Below are 21,597 nucleotides of genomic sequence, written 5' to 3' on the forward strand. Positions count from 1 at the left end.
ATGTTGGACCTACACTCTGAGACCGAGTCGGATTTTATTAAAGGTAAAAAAAAGAGAGAGAGAGAGAGAGAGAGAGAGAGAGAGAGAGAGAGAGAGAGAGAGAGAGAGAGAGACTAACTGATTTGTACTTTGAAGCTGAGTTTAACGAGAGAGAGAGAGAGAGAGAGAGAGAGAGAGACTAATTGATTTGTACTTTAAGCTGAGTTTAACGAGAGAGAGAGAGAGACTAATTGATTTGTACTTTGAAGCTGAGTTTAACGAGAGAGAGAGAGAGAGAGAGAGAGAGAGAGAAGGAGAGAGAGAGAGAGAGAGAGAGAGAGAGTGAGTCTGACTATATCAAGGGGTTGAAAGAAAGAAAGAAAGAAAGAAAGAGAATAGAATTAAGCTAAAATGATATCCACCATTCATAATCTTAACTGCACTTGTCATAACATACACCTGAACCCCACCGTAAACGACCCCATGTTCCACTAACTCCAAAATAACCTAACCTAACCTGACGGGGGGTGTTGTATCCAGGTAGATGCTGGGGAGGAGCTGGTTGGGCCTTCGTCGGTGCAGGAGAGGAGGACTGGAAGTGGCTCTCGAATGCCAAGGTCAACTACACCCGCTGGTTCTACCCTTCGTCAGGCAGTAGCACCGATAGGTGTGTTATGGTGAGTGTTGCTGTGTCGAGTCCTCACACTACAGGAGATCAAAGTAGGGTGTATTAGGGTGAGGGGTGGGGTGGGGGAGGGGACTTTATCAATCTATCTGTCTATCTGTCAACACCACTTCCTTCTCTTACCTCGAGATACACACGACTCTACCTATCTACACCACCCACCCACACCACCACCCACACCACCACCACCTGCACCACACACCTACATCACCACACACCTACACCAACACACACCTACACCACCACCCACCTACACCACCACCCACCACACCACCACCCACCCACACCACCACCCACCCACCCACACCACCACCCACCACACCACCACCCACCCACCCACCCACCACCACCCACTCCCCAATTTACATCTCAATGACCATATTCAACAAGCGAGTCAAGATTCAGCCATCAAGTGTGTAAAAATATTTCCCTTCTGAATTAATTTCCCCACAAAAGCAAGATTTTCCTTCAAGGGGAAACTGCACAGAAAAGTAATTATATAACTTTAATTTAATGGTGATTATTGTATATTAAATTTCAAGTTAATTAGGATTATATGGATTATTTGTCTATAATTGGTAAGTATTGGTGTGATTATTATGTATTGGTAATTATTGATGACTTACCGCCGGAATTTTGCTGAGTAAAATATGTATTGTTTATATTATAACCGGTTTAGTTATATACAGTGAGGGACGAGGGACCTCACTAACGAGGTTATGACATAGAACAGATGCCCAACAGAAGCCAACGGTTACAAGACTTAAACAGACGCAAGAGACCAACGGTGATGACAGGACCTCACCAACGCAGCAGCGACATAAACAGAGACCAACGGTAACAGGACTCACTAACGCAGCCATGACATAAAACAGGACCAACGGTAACAGGACCTCACTAACGCAGCCATGGAATATAAACAGAGACCAACGGTGACAGGACCTCACTAACGCAGCCATATATAAACAGAGACCAATGGTGACAGGACCACTAACGCAGCCATACATAAACAGAGACCACCGGTGACAGAATCCTCACTAACGCAGCCATGACATAAATAGAGACCAACGCGCGACAGGACCTCACTAACGCAGCCGCGACAAAATACACCCAACGGTAACAGGACCTCATCACTAACGCAGCCATGACATAAACAGACACCAGAGACCAACGGGTAACAGGACCTCACTAACGCAGCCATGACAGAAAACAGACACCCAACAGAGAAAGACCAACGGCAACAGGATCCTCACTAACACAGCCATGGATGATGAACAGACACCCAACAGAGACCAACGGTAAGAGGATCTCACTAACGCAGCCAAGCGACATAAACAGACACCAACAGAGACCAACGGCACAGGACCTCACTAACGCAGCCATGACAAAACAGACACCCAACAGAGACCAATGGCACAGGACCTCACTAACGCAGCCACAGACATAAACAGACACCCAACAGAGACCAACCCAAAATAGGACCTCACCACCACAGCCATGACATAAACAGACACCCAACAGAGACCATTCAACGGTAACAGGACCTCACTACCCAGCCATGACATAAACAGACACCCAACAGAATTAACGGTAACAGGACCTCACTAACACAGCGACATAAACAGACACCCAACAGAGAGACCAACGGTACGAGGACCTCACCAATACAGCCATGATGAGCAAACAGACACCCAACAGAGACCAACGGTAACAGGACTCACTAACACAAAGCCAAGATATAAACAGACACCCAATAGAGACCAACGGTAACAGGACCTCACTAACGCAGCGACATAAACAGACACCCAACAGAGATGAACGGTAACAGGACCTCACTAACACAGCCATGACATAAACAGACACCCAACAGAGACCAACGGTAACAGGACCTCACTAACACAGCCATGACATAAACAGACACCCAACAGAGACCAACGGTAACAGGACCTCACTAACACAGCCATGACATAAACAGACACCCAACAGAGACCAACGGTAACAGGACCTCACTAACGCAGCCATGACATAAACAGAGACCAACGGTGACAGGATCTCACTTAACGCAGCCATGACATACAAACAGACACCCAACAGAGAATTAACGGTAACAGGACCTCATCAAACACAGCCATGACATAAACAGAGACCAACGGTGACAGGACCTCACTAACGCAGCCATACATAAACAGACACCCAACAGAGACCAACGGTAATAGACCTCACTAACACAGCCATGACATAAACAGACACCCAACAGAGACCAACGGTAACAGGACCTCACTAACACAGCCATGACATAAACAGACACTCCAACAGAGACCAACGGTGACAGGACTCACTAACACAGCTAAGTGACATAAACAGACACCCAACAGAGACCAACGGTAACAGGACTCACTAACGCGCCAAGGACATAAAACAGACACCCAACAGAGACCAACGGTAACAGGACCACTAACGCAGCTATGACATAAACAGACACCCAACAGAGACCAACGGTAACAGGACTCACTAACACAGCCATGACATAAAAAGACACCCAACAGAGACCAACGGCACAGGACTCACTAACACAGCCAAGGACATAAAACACAGAGACCCAACAGAGACCAACGGTGACAGGACCTCACTAACACAGCCATGACATAAACAGACACCCAACAGAGACCAATTGGTAACAGGACCTCACTAACGAGAGCCATGACATAAACAGACCAACAGAGACCAACGGTAACAGGACCTCACTAACACAGCCATGACATAAACAGACACCAACAGAGACCAACGGTAACAGTGACTCACTAACACAGCCATGACATAAACAGAGACCAACAGACCAACGGTGACAGGACCTCACTAACGCAGCCATGACATAAAACAGACACCCAACAGAGACCAACGGTACACACAGGACCTCACTAACACAGCCATGACATAAACAGACACCCAACAGAGACCAACGGTACCAGGACCTCACTAACGCAGCCATGACATAAAACAGACACCCAACAGAGACCAACGGTAATAGGACCTCACTAACGCAGGCATGACATATAAACAGGGTACCCAACAGAGACCAACGGTAACAGGATCTTCACTAACGCAGCCACATATAAACAGAGACCCAACAGAGACCAACGGTAACAGGACCTCACTAACGCAGCCATGACACAAACAGACACCCAACAGAGACCAACGGGGAACAGGACCTCACTAACACAGCCATGACATAAACAGAGACCCAAATATATTCAATGGTAACAGGACTACTAACACAGCCATGACATAAAACAGACACCCAACAGAGACCACCAGTAACAGGACCTCACTAACGCAGCCATGACATAAACAGACACCCAACAGGAGACCAACGGTAATAGGACCACTAACACAGCCATGACATAAACAGAGACCCAAATAGAGACCAATTTTGCAACAGGGACTCACTAACGCAGCCACAGACATAAACAGACACCCAACAGAGACTAACGGTAACAGACCTCACTAACGCAGCTATGACATAAACAGACACCTAACGAACAACGGTAACAGGATTCCTCACTAACGCAGCCATGACATAAACAAACACCCAATAGAGACCAACGGTGACAGGACTCACTAATACAGCCATGACATGTCGCATACCCAACAGAGACCAACGGTAATTACGGTAGATTCACTTCAACACAGCTACAGACATAAACAGAGACCCAATGAAAGAGACCAATGGTAATGACCTCACTAACGTGCCATGACATAAACAGACACCCAACAGAGACCAAACGGTAACAGGACCTCACCAACACAGCCATGACATAAACAGACACCAACAGAGAATTAACGGTGAAGCAGGACCTCACTAACGCAGCCAAGGACATAAACAGACACCCAACAGAGACCACCAAGAGGACCCTCAATTAACGCAGCTATGACATAAACAGACACCCAACAGAGACCAACGGTAACAGGACCTCACTAACGCAGCCAAAAAGGACATAAACAGACACCCAACAGAGACCAACGGTACAGGAGGACCTCACTAACACAGCCATGACATAAACAGACACCCAACAGAGACCAACGGTAACAGGACCTCACTAACGCAGCCATGACATAAAACAGGAGACCCAACAGAGACCAACGGTAACAGGACCTCATTTAACGCAGCTATGACATAAAACAGAGACCCAATAGAGTACCAACGGTAACAGGACTTCACTAACACAGCTACAGACATAAACAGAGACCCAACAGAGACCAACGGTAACAGCACTCACTAACGCAGCCATGACATAAACAATAGACACCAACAGAGACCAACGGTAAGAGGAGACCTCACTAACGCAGCCATGACATAAACAGACACCCAACAGAGACCAACGGTAACAGGACCTCACTAACACAGCCATGACATAAACAGACAAAGAAACAAACACCCAACAGAGACCAACGGTAACAGGATCTCACTAACGCAGCCATGACATAAACAGACACCCAACAGAGACCAACGGTAACAGGACCTCACTAACGCAGCCATGACATAAACAGAGACCCAACAAAGGTCAATGGTAGTGAGCCACCTTCCTGTTAATGGCTCAGAGGCAGAAAGGAATCACCGAGGAGGAAAAGTCATTTTTTGGCTCACTGGCCTGACAATATTCTCTCACCTGAGCCACATCAGGTTAGTCTACATCAGGTGAGGTCAGACAGGTGAAGGAAGGTCATCACCCACATCGCCGATCCTGGAATAGCTAGAATGATAAATATGACCTAGACCTTTGACCTTTCTGTCTCCGGGTCAATAGTGACGATCCTCCTCCTCCCACGGTCAATACACACACACACACACACACACACACACACACACACACACACACACACACACACAATTTCCATCCTCTTTTCCTGTATTAATGCAGTGTTACATAGGCGACAGGTGCTGTATGACATGTAAGCAATCGAGTAATAATAATAACAAAAAGAACAATATTAACAGCAACAATAACAACAATAATAACAACAATAACATCAACAACAACAACAACAACAATAATAATAATAATAACTAGTTCGTGGTTCTCTCTCAACATTGGTATCCTCTTCATCCCAGGAGTCCGGGGTCAATGCCACCATCACCCTCTGCTTAACCTAACCTAACCCAACCTAATCTAACCTCCAAGTTATTGTAGTCTCTCGTGGCATTAAAATCTCGGCTAGTTTTATCTCAATAGGAAGCTAGATATTGGTGTGTGTGTGTGTGTGTGTGTGTGTGTGTGTGTGTGTTGGTCGTCTTATGGGTGGTAAGAATTGATTGTTGTTATTATTATTGTGCAGTTTTGGCGTGAACTGGTTTGGTTTAGTTAGGTTAGGTTAGTTTTAGGTTGGGTTAGTTTACGTTAGGTTAGGTTAGGTTTAGGTTGGGTTAGGTTAGGTTAGACAGTGTCCCCCTCTAATAGAACCCATGGTCTATTTTGGGATACCTAACGTGAAGCACTTCAACCAATCACGGCCTGGCTGACAGACGCCCTTTAGACCCGTGTTCGAGGCAATGTAACACGCTGTCCTGATTGGTCAGAATTATGGTCCACAGTGGTAATGGTATGTAAGTAACTACTGGTGTGTGTGATAGAGAGCAAAACGAACTACTGCTAATACTACAGTACGATTATTAAAAGTAGTAGTCGTAGTATGGTAGTTATAATAGTAGTAGTATCACCATCACCACCACCATAATTACTAACCATACCACCATCACTAACACCATAATTACTAACCATATCACCATCACTAACACCATAATTACTAACCATACCACCATCACTAACACCATAATTACTAACCATACCACCATCACTAACACCATAATTACAAACCATACCACCATCACTAACACCAACCATACCACCATCACTAACACCATAATTACAAACCATACCACCATCACTAACACCATAATTACAAACCATACCACTATCACTAACACCATAATTACTAACCATACCACCATCGCTCACCAATTATAATTACTAACCATACTACCATCACTAACACCATATAATTACTAACCATTCCACCATCACTAACACCATAATTATTAACCATACCACTATCACTAACACCATATTACTAACCATATCACCATCACACTAAATAATCATAATTACTAAATCATACCACTATCACTAACACCATAATTACTAACCATACCACACCATCACTTCAACACCATAATTAATAAACCATACCACCATCACTAACACCATAATTAATATCTAACCATACCACCATCACTAACACCATACTCATTAACCATACCACCATCACTAACAATAATTCATAATTACTAACCACACCACCATCACTAACACCAGGAATATATATATAAAATTAAAGGAGGGAGGGAGCAGCCCAGAAATAGGTATAATGAACTATCTAGGAATGCTAAGAAAAATGTAAGGAAAGCAAAGAGAGACTATGAAATCAAAATAGCAAGAGAATCCAAGGCGAATCCCAAGGGATTTTTCCAGGTATATAGGACAAAGGTCAAGGACAAAGTTGGGCCTTTAAAGTCAGGGAGGGGAGAAGTGATAAATGGCAGTGAAGAAATAAGCAAAGCATTGAACAGCTACTTCTTATCAGTTTTCACAGAAGAAATTTGAGATGAAATTCCAGAGGTGGAACTGATATTTAAGGGAAAGGAAGAAGAGAAATTAAAGAATATCACTATCAGAAAAGAGGATGTTCTTAAGAAGATAAATAAACTAAAGAAAACAAAATCCCCAGGGCTGGATGAAATTTTCCCTCGAGTCTTGAAAGAGTGTAGGGAACAGATTAGCGGACCCTTGTAAAACTTACAAAAATCAGCAGACACGGAGTTGTGCCAGACTTGTGGAAACAGGGCAAATGTTGTTCTATATTCAAAAGGGGAGACAGAGCATCAGCACAAATTACCGGCCGACTAGTTTGACGACGTCAGTAGTGGGAAATTTCTGAATCAATTATAGCAGATAGCATCCGATCGCATCTAGAGAAAAGCAAATTAATCTACGACTCTCAACATGGGTTTACAAAGGGAAAATCTTGTCTAACAAATCTGCTAACGTTTTTTTAGGAAAGTCTTCGAGGTAGTAGATAATGGCGAAAATTACGATGTTATTTACTTAGATTTTAGCAAAGCATTTGACAGAGTACGGCATCAGAGGCTTCTGAGAAAAATTAAGGCTCATGGTATTGAGGGGAAGTTTTAAATTGGATAAAATCATGGCTCACCGATAGAACGCAGAGGGTCAGCGTAGATGGTGTTAAATCTGAGTGGGGCCGTGTAACCAGTGGGGTTCCCCAGGGGTCAGTACTAGACCCACTCTTGTTCATAATCTACATAAACGATCTAGATACTGGGATCAGCAGTGACATAGGCAAGTTTGCGGATGACACCAAAATAGGGCGCGGCAAATTATTCAGGGCAGGATGCAAATGCATTACAGGAGTGATTCTAAATAAAACTGCAGGGTGGTCCGAAAAATGGCAAATGAAATTCAACACCAGCAAGTGCAGCGTACTTAATATTGGAAGAACAAATACTTATAATGTATACAGCCTTAACAACATCAACCTAGAGAAGTCGACTTGTGAAAGAGACCTAGGGGTACTTGTAAGCCCGGACCCACGGCCTAGAAAACAGTGCGTTAATGTTCGAAATAAGGCAAACAGAGTATTGGGTTTTATATCTAGAAGTGTAAGTAACAAGAGTGCAGAGGTCTTATTGCAACTATATCTTGCGCTAGTCAGGCCGCACCTCGATTATGCGGTTCAGTTCTGGTGCCCCTATTATAGAATGGATATAAATTAACTAGAGTCGGTGCAGCGAAGAATGACAAAAATGATTCCGGGACTTAGAAACCTTCCATATCAGGATAGGTTAAAGAAACTTAACTTGCATTCCCTAGAAAGACGAAGAGTGCGGGGAGATATGATAGAAGTATTTAAGTGGGTGAAAGGAATCAATAAAGGGGATATAGATAAAGTTCTTATAATATCCGAGCAGGATAGGACTCGGAGCAACGGATTCAAGTTGGATAAGTTTAGGTTTAGGAGGGAGATAGGAAGAAACTGGTTCACAAATAGGGTGGTGGACGAGTGGAACAAGCTTAGCAACTTTGTAGTAAGTGCTGGAACTCTGGAAAGTTTCAAAAGGAGGCTAGATAGATTCATGGATGATAGAGAGTGGTAGTAACTCTCGACAGGAGCTGCCATGCACAGGCCAACCGGCCTATTGCAGACTCCTTATTTTCTTATGTTCTTATGTTCTTATAATTACTAACCATACCCTCACCATAACCACAACCCGCTCACCATACCGCAGATGGAGAAATCCGGGGACTGGGGATCGGTGCCTTGTGGGAGCGACACTTTAGCCTTCGTTATCTGTGACTTCGTACCAGGTAAGCTAGACCCTTCCTTGACCTGTAACGACCTGGTTTTACGACCTGGTATAACGACCTGGTTATACCTGTTCTAAACTCGTATTATAATTAGATGGTTGACTTTCAAAATTAATAACTGACTCTAATATAACAATTGAGTCTCTAATGTAACAATTGAGTCTCTAATATAACAATTGAGTCTCTAATGTAACAATTGAGTCTCTAATGTAACAATTGAGTCTCTAATGTAACAATTGAGTCTCTAATGTAACAATTGAGTCTCTAATGTAACAATTGAGTCTCTAATATAACAATTGAGTCTCTAATGTAACAATTGAGTCTCTAATATAACAATTGAGTCTCTAATATAACAATTGAGTCTCTAATATAACAATTGAGTCTCCAATGTAACAATTGAGTCTCTAATATAACAATTGAGTCTCTAATGTAACACTGATTCTTTAAAAATAAAACCTGGCTCAATAACACCTGTCTCTAAAATAAAACCTGACTCAATAACACCTGACTCTAATCCAATATCTGGCTGACTCTAAAATATTAAGCCTGACTATTAAACAAAACACTTGATTTGAAAATAAAACCATCTCAATAACACCTGACTCTCTAAAATAAAACCCGACTCTGTAAACCAAACACCTGACTCTGTAAACCAAACACCTGACTCTGTAAACCAAACACCTGACTCTCCAAATCAAAACACCTCAAAATAAATACCACCTATGCTAATCTACCTCCCCCCCCCCTCTCCCTCCTTCACCCCCTTCTACAGGATACAACCCCTTCGTGCTAGTAGGTCCCGTGGTAATACTCTCTGGGGTAGCTGTCCTCATCCTCAGTATCGAGGTCTGCATCAGGAGGAAGGAGTTCAAGGAGAAGAACCTAGAGGCTCCTGTGAGGGTGACGACGGCGAAAGAGAGGTGAGTTGGGGTGGTGTGGGGGTTGGGGTGGGGGTGAGGTGGGTTGGGGTGTGGGTAAACAAAGCGGCGGTCAAGAACATACATTAACTCAACAAAGGAGAAAAGACTTTTATAAGGGAAAGATAAAGGAGGAAAGATCATCAGGAGGAAATGAAGGCAGGAGGAAGGGAAGAGGGAAGGAAGGAGGAGGGAGGAAGGGGGGTGAGGGAGGGGGATGAGGGGAAGGGAAGGAGGAGGGAGGAAGGGAAGAGGGAGGGAAAGGGAAGGAGGGAGACTGGGAGGGGGTGAAAGAGGAATGGAGGGAGGAAGAGAGAGAAAGGGAGAGGCAGGAAGAGAAGGAGAGACGGAGGCAGAAGTGAAAAAGGGAAGGAAGGAGGTGGACAATGAAGGTATACAGCTCAGCACGTAGACAATTCAGATAAACAATTCCCAATGTACCTATAGATACTACAAGTAAACAACAGTAGTAAACAGTAAGGCAATTTGACCAAGGATAGCCAACAAAGCCATTAGTTGGTTAGGTTAGGTTAGGTTAGGTTAGATTAAGTTAGATTAGGTTAGATTAAGATTGGTTTGATTAGGTTAGGTTAGGTTAGGTTAGGTTAGGTTAGATTAAGTTAGATTAAGATTGGTTTGATTAGGTTAGGTTAGGTTAGGTTAAGTTAGGTTAGATTAAGTTAGACTAGGTTAGATTAAGATTGGTTTGATTAGGTTAGGTTAGATTAGGTTAGGTTAGGTTAGGTTAGATTAAGTTAGATTAGGTTAGATTAAGTTAGATTAGGTTAGATTAAGATTGGTTTGATTAGGTTAGGTTAGGTTAGGTTAGGTTAGGTTAGGATAGATTAGGTTAAGTTAGATTAGGTTAGATTAAGTTAGATTAAGTTAGATTAGGTTAGATTAAGATTGGTTTGATTAGGTTAGGTTAGATTAGGTTAGGTCCTTTGCTAAATATATTATAGTTCGCACGATATACAGTATAACCTATTTTCATGCATAAGTATTACAACAATTTTTATTTTGTCTCTAAATCTTGAGTCGTGTGCATGATATAAACCTTAACTTGATGTAAGACTTACTGTAGGTTTAGTGGTGATTAATTATCTCAGTATCTCTCGTGGACTGTTGAGTGTTGGTTAATATAAGAAGGTCAGATTATGAGTGTTGGTTAATATGAGAAGGTCAGATTATGAGTGTTGGTTAATATGAGAAGGTCAGATTATGTGTGTTGGTTAATATAAGAAGGTCAGATTATGAGTGTTGGTTAATATGAGGTCAGATTATGAGTGTTGGTTAATATAAGGTCAGATTATGAGTGTTGGTTAATATGAGAAGGTCAGATTATGAGTGTTGGTTAATATGAGAAGGTCAGATTATGAGTGTTGGTTAATATAAGAAGGTCAGATTATGAGTGTTGGTTAATATAAGAAGGTCAGATTATTAGAGTGAAGTAGATTAGGATCATTGGGCGTGGGAGGCGGTGCATGGTGGTGTGTCACTCAAGTATGTGGTGTGGCGTTCCAACAGGTTCAGTCACCTGGCTTGGTCAACCCAGGCTTCACAGGGGGGCAAGTGTATCCAGCTTAACCACCATCACCCGCCCGCACGTCACCGCCCATAACCACCACCCGCCTCACCTATACAACCACTACAACCCTGCTACCTACCCCACCCTTAACCAACCCTAGTCACTCACCCTGTACTGTATCCCCACCAGCTACTGTGTTCTCGCCTCCGTCAGCTCTGAGTGTACCAAGGAGGTGAGAGCATGATAGCTGACTGTGTCCCCACCTTGTCCCAGTTAAGTAAGGTAGTGTAGCTGGTGACTTGGTGGTGGCCGGGATGGTGATTATGTGTCTCACCACAGGTGGACGCTGGACTCATCAACTATGGCTATGGTAACTTCGAGGGTGACGACATCAACCAAACTGTCAACTGGCCCCCCGTCGACGCCTCCAGTCCAGCTAAGTCTACGACGCCAAGCTATACCGGCCTACAGCACGAGCAGCAGCCGATGGTGTCCCCCAGGGTAGAAAATGAGGGAGGTAGTGGCCCCATGGTGCATGTGGTGCCCGCCTCCCCCAGCCTCGTGGCCCCAACACCAGAGAACACTCGCTCTCAGGAGCAGCTCGAGCTTCTCCTCTCACCCAAGACGCTGGAGTGAGGTGTGTCACCCATCCCTCACAATAGTATATTATCGCCTTATTGTCAACCGACTGCTGACTTGTGCCGCACCAACAACCGTATCTGACAGTGGTAACCAACTTGTGATAATTTTTACTCTAGACACTGTTGTTGCAAGCGAGGGCAAAAATGGTGGGGTTAATTGTGCCTTTATCCTAACTGCCATCATGGTTAACATACCGCCTCGTCTTGCCTCCTGTTGCAATACAGTACAGTACAGTATTACCTAACTTTACCCTGGCCAGGGCTCACACCCCCCGAGCTGTGATCAACTACGGTACCGCACACTACACACATCAAAACTGAAGGTCTTACAGTATTACAATCTGGAAAAAACAGTGTGACTGGAAATCCGTGTGAGAGAAAAACAAAACCAAGTCATGGTAGAGAGGTGACTGTGTGCGGGCAGGCAGGAGTGTTAAGTGTGGTCACGTCCTGACAGTGTGTTGAGCATCATGGCAGTGAGCAGCAACAAATACTTAGTAACTGTGATACATCATCAATTACTACACCGACAATGAATCTTTCACTAGCATACTCCATAATCCTACAAGACTTTACAGCTGTGTGGCAATTTCACATCACCGAAAAGTATTACCAGTTTATATTATGATAACTATTTCACTTGTGTTGACTATACCACGTAGGGGAGACGCAGGAACTGAACACTTAGAGCAAGGTATTGGCCTCAGAACTTAAACCAACGTATATGGGACTAATTAATTCACGACTTGACCCTAATCTAACCGAACTTAACCCAGCCAACCATTAATACACTCTATCCAGACCTAACTTAACCTAACCCGCCACTAACACAATCTAACCACACCTAACTTAGCCTAACCCACCACTAATACTGTTAATACAACCTAACCAAACCTAACTTAACCTAATCCAACCCAACCCTAACCTAACCAAACCTAACTTAACCTAATCCAACCCAACCCTAACCTAACCAAACCTAACTTAACCTAATCCAACCCAACCCTAACCTAACCAAACCTAACTTAACCTAACCCAACCCTAACACACCTTTCACTACCTCTAACACACCCTCTTACAACCTAACCAAAATCTGTTGTTTATTGTCAAGGGTGAAGACAGTGTTCCATATCGCAGTAACATCACGTGTAGTGTATCCATGTAAGCAAGGTTAGGTTAGGTTAGGTTAGGTTAGGTTAGGTTAGGTTATGTTATGTTAGGCAAGGTTAGGTTAGGTTAGGTTAGGTTAGGTTAGGTTAGGGTGGTGCTCTTGATAATATAAACATATATTCCATCATCACAAAAAATTATTGTATAGATATATAAATAAAGGACAAAATTAAACCTAAATCTATTATGAAGACAAATAAACAGACATATAGATGGATGATTATAATACTGTTCGTTGATAGATGACAGAATCCAATTACAGATACGCTTTGTCAATGCACTACTTGGCTATCGACGCGGAAGTACAAACATACGCCTTTCGGTTCTCTAAATTATCGTTTCAAATAAGATATACTGAACGAGATACTAAATTTAGGGACATATTAACGAGATATGTAATCAGTAAAATGGAAATATTAACTAACGGTCGAATGATAATGAAGTACAGTATTTATAACACATAATGGCCCTCCTTCAATACGTTATAAATGGGACTCCTGCAATACGTTATAAATGGCCCTCCTTCAATACGCTATAAATGGCCCTCCTTCAATACGCTATAAATGGCCCTCCTGCAATACGCTATAAATGGCCCTCCTTCAATACGTTATAAATGGCCCTCCTTCAATACGTTATAAATAGCCCTCCTTCAATACGCTATAAATGGCCCTCCTGTAACACGTTATAAATGGCCCTCCTTCAATACGTTATAAATGGCCCTCCTTCAATACCCTATAAATGGCCCTCCTGTAACACGTTATAAATGGCCCTCCTTCAATACGTTATAAATGGCCCTCCTGTAACACGTTATAAATGGCCCTCCTTCAATACGTTATAAATGGCCCTCCTTCAATACGTTATTATCTTCAACGACATTATAACACGGTTGCATTTTATATCAATATCTAATACTGTTTTAAATTACTAAGTGGTTGACTGGAGAGATATGAATAGTATTTAGTGACTGGAAAGGAAAATGACTGTCGGATCAGCTGCTAGAGGTGAGTGGACAGTTCCCCAGTCTTTCTGTACGTGGTGTTGTCAACTGTATACAAATTATTTTCCATTAATGATATTCAGCACCTATGAGTGAGTGTCGTTTTAAAAACATAAATATTTCACCGCAATAAAGATACAAAAGAGTAATAATGAAAATCTACCAAAGAAATTCAAATCAAAATGGTATAGATTGTAGAATTCTCCATTAAACTAACGATTATTCTAGATGATTCTAAACCTAACAAACGATATGTGATTCTAACCTAACTCATATACTGGGGGATTCTACAATACTGCCTCTAAAATATAAACATAATTAAGAATATCAATATTTTCACTTCATTCTTGGCTATGTTAATAATTACCATATATGCTGTAACAACTTTTTTTAATATATATATATAAACATTCCTGGATTGATGACTTACTGTAGTATTATTTAAAGGCATTTTAGTCATGTCAAATTAGCATACATTATAGGATACTGTACAAAGCATTATACAGTAGGGAGTCATTTGGTCATGTTTAGATTATAAATTCCAATACCATACCAGTTTTACGTGCCATAGGCTATTTAGTTACTGCAGTTCATTCATTATTCACAAGCATAATAGTACTGAGTGGTCTCTAACATGCTATCATTAGTTCATGCTGCTAGTTCTCTGAATGTTATTAGTTCATGCTTGTTCTCTGAGTGTTATTAGTTATTGAATACTTGACATATATATGGTTAACTACTTCCCTTAGTACTGTATGTGGAACTCAAGTCTTGTCATTAGTTGAGCAAGTTTGTTGTCTGAATATTTCATGATATATCGTATATAGTTCAGGACATTTTGCTTATAACCCTTCAGTAAATACTTCATTAACATTTAGTACCTATACTTGTTGTGATCAGAGCCGGATTCTCAATAATACGTATGTTACTCTCCCCCACCTGAGGATGTGAGACCTCATCTAATTAAGGCAGAAACTGTGTAATGTCGATACGATTTTGTCCGCCAGCTCTGTTTTGTTGCTTAATCTGGCCTGAGAAACGATCCTGGTAAACAAGTGGTAACAACATGACTTAAAGTGTATTATTTCTTCAGCTGTACAACAACCATCACATACCACTCATAACTCAGACAAATCCAGACTCTGAGCCTCGGCTAACCGCGTAAAACCTCAAGTAAATCACAGTCGACTTAAATACAGGGATAATGTGGTATACGAATTAGTTTTGACAACATGAAAGTCCAGGTTTTTTTTTTTTTTGTCTATTTATTCACACCTTTATATATATACTCCCCAAGAGGCAAAATGTACCACCAGAATGTATTTAAAGGTAAAAATCCACTAAAATGTAAGAACAAGATGATGCGGTTTGACTGGATTATATGACACAAATACGGTTCATAATGCAATATCGCCTCCACAAGAAAACGAGACTTGGATTCTTTAAGGAGTCGTCTGTTTATAAATTATAAGTTTATAATTTTACCGAGACTAAAAATCAGCTTCGTATCCACACCCATTTGAACTCTGGTACCGAAACACACACAGGTTCCACAAACAGTATCACTAATAGCTTTAAAAAAAAACGTAATATAACCATGGTCTTGATGCAGTATTATACGGTATGTCTAGGTCGTTTCTCGGGCATATTGACTGAGCTAATTAGTTGAGTCTTAATATCACCATTTGCGGAATTATAACGTTGCTATTCTCTGGCAATCCGAGCTTAGCATTGTCTTGTCACACTTAACCCGCCGGGCACTGTTGTCTCATTAACATTTTTCAGTAAAGTTCTTCTCTCGTATTCAATTCTAAATGACTTACCGAGTATTGTAATTTCCCAGGATTTACAGAATGGGTTTTTAATGTTACCGTCATACAATTCACATTCCTATGAACTGGTATTAATATTACAGTTTATCTTGAACACTCAGCATATGGGAAAAGATTATTGCTTTCGAGTTTTATATAAGAGTGTGTCACCTTTCAGTAAGCCGAATATATTTCTATAAAAGTACAAGTTCTACACGACAAGGAAAGTAATGCTCACGTAATATGTTGTGGCCGATGACAGCTGTTTGTTTACTCATTAACTCTGGCTGTCAGTGATGAGGAGACCATCTTTATAAAGTTTCAATGCTAATCTTACAGAATTTAAAAAAGTATTCTTAATATTAAAACATTTACGGGATTATCTTAAAAGTATTAGACACTGCTAGAGATGAAGAGACTAATAATAAATTTGTAAGTATTATCGCTAGTCATACATGATCAGGGACAACATCTTTACACAATGACACAATGTTAATAATTATACTCTTACCGCTATTTTACACGTCATTATGCACCAAATATATTTTAATATTTTAAAAATTTGTCCTAAACATATAAATTTAGTCATTTATCACCTTCCTGTCCCTTTGAAATATTTTTGTCTCGGAAAACGGGAAATATAAATCAATATTTTCGGGAAAAGCATCGAAAATCCAGGGCTACATTCTTAAAGATTCGTATGATATTTCTTGTACAGTCACCCAAAAAAGTCCTGTCGCGAACCATGAACCCCGGGTGTACAGTCTAGGATCTTCACTTACACGAAATACTCACCAGACGAACCTAGACCATTCAAAATATGTACAGTCTAGGATCTTCACTTACACGAAATACTCACCAGACGAACCTAGACCATTCAAAATATACACAATATCACTTAGATTCGTCTACTTAGTTTCATAGGAATTTTTTTTTACTAAATTGCGAAATCAACAAAAAATTAAAATCATTTACGAGCGTTTAAACACCTGATACAGACATTAGTGACCGATGCATTATTTTGAGACTTTTTAGAGGGATACAAAAAGTTTAGTCGAATCCTCCCAGAAAAAAAACCTAAAAAGTGAATCCCTAAAGTGAATCCTTAAAATATATCCATACCTTAAATCCTAAATAAAACACGTACTCACATAAACACTTCTGAACCACTATAAACCTATTATTTCTCCACTAAGAACCAAACCCCAGACTTAAACCTGGGTACAGAACCTGGTAGTGTACTTTGGTCAATGATAAGAACAATAATAATAATATATATGTGTCTGTTGTGTGTGTTTTTCCAGTGTATTCAATAAAAAATATCCTATTTTGTAGTATTGCTTCTCCTCTGTATTGCCGTAGTTACAGATACAAGTACAGGTTAAAGTTATAGATACAAGTACAGGTTACAGTTATAGATACAAGTACAGGTTACATATACAAGTACAGGTTAAAGTTATAGATACAAGTACAGGTTACAGTTATAGATACAAGTACAGGTAACAGTTATAGATACAAGTACAGGTTAAAGTTATAGATACAAGTACAGGTTAAAGTTATACAAGTACAGGATACAAGTACAGGTTAAAGTTATAGATACAAGTACAGGTTACAGTTATAGATACAAGTACAGGTTACAGTTACAGATACAAGTACAGGTTAAAGTTATAGATACAAGTACAGGTTAAAGTTATAGATACAAGTACAGGTTACAGTTATAGATACAAGTACAGGTTACAGTTAGAGATACAAGTACAGGTTACAGTTATAGATACAAGTACAGGTTAAAGTTATAGATACAAGTACAGGTTACAGATTACAGGATACAAGTACAGGTTAAAGTTATAGATACAAGTACAGGTTAAAGTTATAGATACAAGTACAGGTTACAGTTATAGATACAAGTACAGGTTACAGTTATAGATACAAGTACAGGTTACAGTTACAGATACAAATACAGGTTATAGATACAAGTACAGGTTACAGTTATAGATACAAGTACAGGTTACAGATACAAGTACAGGTTAAAGTTATAGGTACAAGTACAGGTTACAGATACAAGTACAGGTTACAGTTCTAGATACAAGTACATGTTAGTTATAGAAACAAGTACAGGTACAGAGAACTGACACAGCGGACGAAGGATTTTGACAACCCTACCGAGACAACAGGAGTCACAGTGTTCATTCTGAAATTCATCGTCATCCCAAAATACAGACAGTTCATTGAATACATTTTTCAGGAATTAAAATACTAATAATATTCTACTGAAATATCGTGCTACAGAAAAATAATAATAATCTACACTGTAATAAGACAATTATGTAATAAAATATTTTGTAGCTACAGAAAAAATACAAGAATTAAAATCAATTACAAATATTACCTCTTATATAAATACAGTAGAGTACAGTAACTTGTATACAAAAAAAAAATATATCAATTATATTTTAAGTCTACAAAAACTACAAAGGGTAACGAAATAAACATCTCAATTCTACAAAAATAATATCAACTACTACATAAATACATACAGTACTACAGTAACTTACAATTACCACTACAGGAATAATATCAACATCAACACTACATCTTACATAAATACATACTACAATAATTTACAATATCCACTACAGTACACCATCATTTATGTACAATAGGGTTGCGTTTCTAAAAATCATATTGTAAACTGAATGGTAAAAACTTCTATTGATTACCATAATATATTGGGAGATATTGTAACACACTTCAGGTTCGAACCAGTGAACCGGTGAACCAGTGAGTACAAGTCAAGAAGCTGTCAGGTTGTAGTGTAGAGTTGAAAGTCGAGTAGAAAGCGGTTCAGTTGGCACGGAATTGTAGAGCCATTATTAGGTAAGACATAATGAAGCCGGCTGTCTGAAATATAATAAACATTAATTAAAAAAAAGAGGTGTAATGGCTGAGTGGATACAATATTCGCTTCCATCCTAAGGGCCATTGGTTCGATTCCAGGGCACCCATAGTCCACCCAGCTGTGAATGGGTATGTAATTTTACTATTAGGGATGTGAAACCAATTAAGTGTAGTAACGAATACATTGCCTTGTATACTGAAGAAAATGCTTAGTCTGCAGTATACTATATCCACACTGCCCCTAATAAGTTGCCAGGTGTATGGGGACTCACTTTCACCTAATCCTTTGTTATGGTAGAGTTTTAGTGCCATTCCAGTGCCAAGAAGAGTGTGACCTATACTTAGCCAACATTTGCTTAGTACTCCAAAGAATTTACCAATCAATCCAGGGCGTCAGTCACGTAGGCCTGGCGTCACCTATCACACACCCTAACAGTACCTTGATGCTTAGATTATGTTACGTTAGCACTAGGATGTTTAATAATCAGTTGGAACAGTATGATTTACAGTACCTAATAGTCAAGTGACCGTAATAATTTTCATACATTACTGAATTATGACGTCACTAACACGTCATGACAACACCAGCCACTCACCGACGTAACACAGGATCGTCCGAGGTTGAAGAAGCCCATGACAGGAAATTCGGTCCGTTGTTGTAATATATTCAATATCCGTGACACCTGGGGGAGGAGGAGCACACATTACTAACCTAACCTAACCAAAACAAACCTAACCAAACCTAACCTAACCTAACCAAACCTAACCTAACCAAACCAAACCTAACTATATGTGAACACTTAACATCATATATAGCAGGAAAAGGAGAGTCCATGGGAGATATTCTAAGTGTATAAGTAATATTTATCACGTAGTAAGTAAGTAAGTAAGTAAGTAAGTAAGTAAGTAAGTAAGTAAATAAGTAAGTAAGTAAGTAAGTAAGTAAGTAAGTAAGTAAGTAAGTAAGTAAGTAAGTAAGTGACCTGGTGTGGAGGGGTGGAGACCATCACAAGGCGGCGGTAGAGGTGACAACACTTCCTTCGCTGTCAACACAAAAAGGTACACTGAGGCATTGGTAACACTGCGTAACACTGATGAGGAACACTGATGAGGAACATTGATGAGTAACATTGATGAGGAACACTGATGAGTAACACTGATGAGGAACATTGATGAGTAACACTGATGAGGAACACTGATGAGCAACACTGATGAGTAACATTGATGAGTAACATTGATGAGTAACATTTGAGGAACATTGATGAGTAACAATAAATAACACTGATGAGGAACACTGATGAGTAACACTGATGAATACTGAATTAGGGTCTTCCAGTGTGAAGTGAAATATTGATGAGTACAGTATTCAATTTGGGTGTTGCACAGTGGAGCGATAAATTGAATTTAATGTTGCAAAACGAAGCGAAAAATTGAATAATGTTGCAAAATGGAGCAAAACCTTGATATGAGTGTTGCAAAAAGGCAAACAATATTGAACTATGTTGCAAAATAGAACATTACATTGAATTGGATGTTGCAAATTGGACTAAAATATTGAATTGTGTTGCATAGTAGAAAAAAAACTTGAAATGGGTGCTGCAAAATAACCCCCCCCCAAATTTTTTTATAGGTATTGCAAACTGGACCAAAATACTGAACTGTTTTCCTAAATTAAACCAAAAAACATTAACCTGTGTTGCAAAATTAAAAAAAAATTGAATTGTGTTGCAAAATGAAAACAAAACATTGAATTGTGTTGTAAAATGAACAAAATATTGACCTGTTTTCCTAAATTAAACCAAAAAACATTAACCTGTGTTGCAAAATTTAAAAAAAAATTGAATTGTGTTGCAAAATGAAACAAAACATTGAATTGTGTTGTAAAATGAAACAAAATATTGACCTGTTTGCCTAAATTAAACCAAAAAACATTAACCTGTGTTGCAAAATTAAAAAAAATTGAATTGTGTTGCAAAATGAAAACAAAACATTGACCTGTGTTGCAAAATGAAACAAAACATTGACCTGTGTTGCAAAATGAAAAAAAAAAGATTGAATTGTGTTGCAAAATAAAATACTGACTGAATATAAAGTAAGATCCCTTCCCAATACGAGTTGCCACCCACCTGAGCATTGAACTGATCTGGGGGGTCGTTGAGGAGAAAGAAAGTGATAAGAAACATAAAGAGACTAATGATTTGCATGAGCTGGGCGTGACTCCCACCAGGCACTAGTAGGCCCTCCAACATGAAGTAGAGAGACAGGGTGATGGAGAGGGCACACATGAGGGTCTGGATCATCAAGGGGAAGCCCAGGTAGTCCATCACTGTCTCGATATATTCCTCGATCTGTAGCAAGTACTCCTCCGGGTTGATCGTCGTGGTGTAGTTCTGCAGAGTTGGTAGTGTGGTTATCGAGGTCTTGATATTGTGAGGTTGGTGTGTTTGGAGACAATTTTGGTGTGTTTGGAGACGGTCTTGGTGTGTTTGGAGACGGTCTTGGTGTGTTTGGAGACGGCCTTGATGCGTTTGGAGAC

The 21,597-nt window shown here is 40.3% G+C and overlaps 1 protein-coding gene and 1 long non-coding RNA gene across 2 annotated transcripts; one reads left to right on the forward strand and one right to left on the reverse strand.

The window, feature by feature from the left end:
• Nucleotides 1-523: 523 nt before the first annotated feature.
• LOC121869650 lies at nucleotides 524-16,529 on the forward strand. Its single transcript, XM_042371180.1, has 4 exons — nucleotides 524-656; nucleotides 9,027-9,105; nucleotides 9,878-10,025; nucleotides 11,890-16,529. Exons 1-4 carry the CDS (start codon nucleotides 654-656, stop codon nucleotides 12,053-12,055), a joined length of 396 nt encoding a protein of 131 aa, XP_042227114.1. The 5' UTR covers nucleotides 524-653; the 3' UTR covers nucleotides 12,056-16,529.
• Nucleotides 4,583-5,086, reverse strand: LOC121869651. The gene is made up of 3 exons (XR_006089573.1): nucleotides 4,999-5,086; nucleotides 4,700-4,757; nucleotides 4,583-4,635 (listed from the first exon to the last, which is right to left on the reverse strand). It is a non-coding gene; the product is annotated as an uncharacterized LOC121869651 (long non-coding RNA).
• Nucleotides 16,530-21,597: the final 5,068 nt, after the last annotated feature.

This window comes from Homarus americanus, unplaced genomic scaffold (assembly GCF_018991925.1).
Source record: "Homarus americanus isolate GMGI-L3 unplaced genomic scaffold, GMGI_Hamer_2.0 scaffold23578, whole genome shotgun sequence".
Lineage (NCBI taxonomy): Eukaryota > Metazoa > Arthropoda > Malacostraca > Decapoda > Nephropidae > Homarus > Homarus americanus.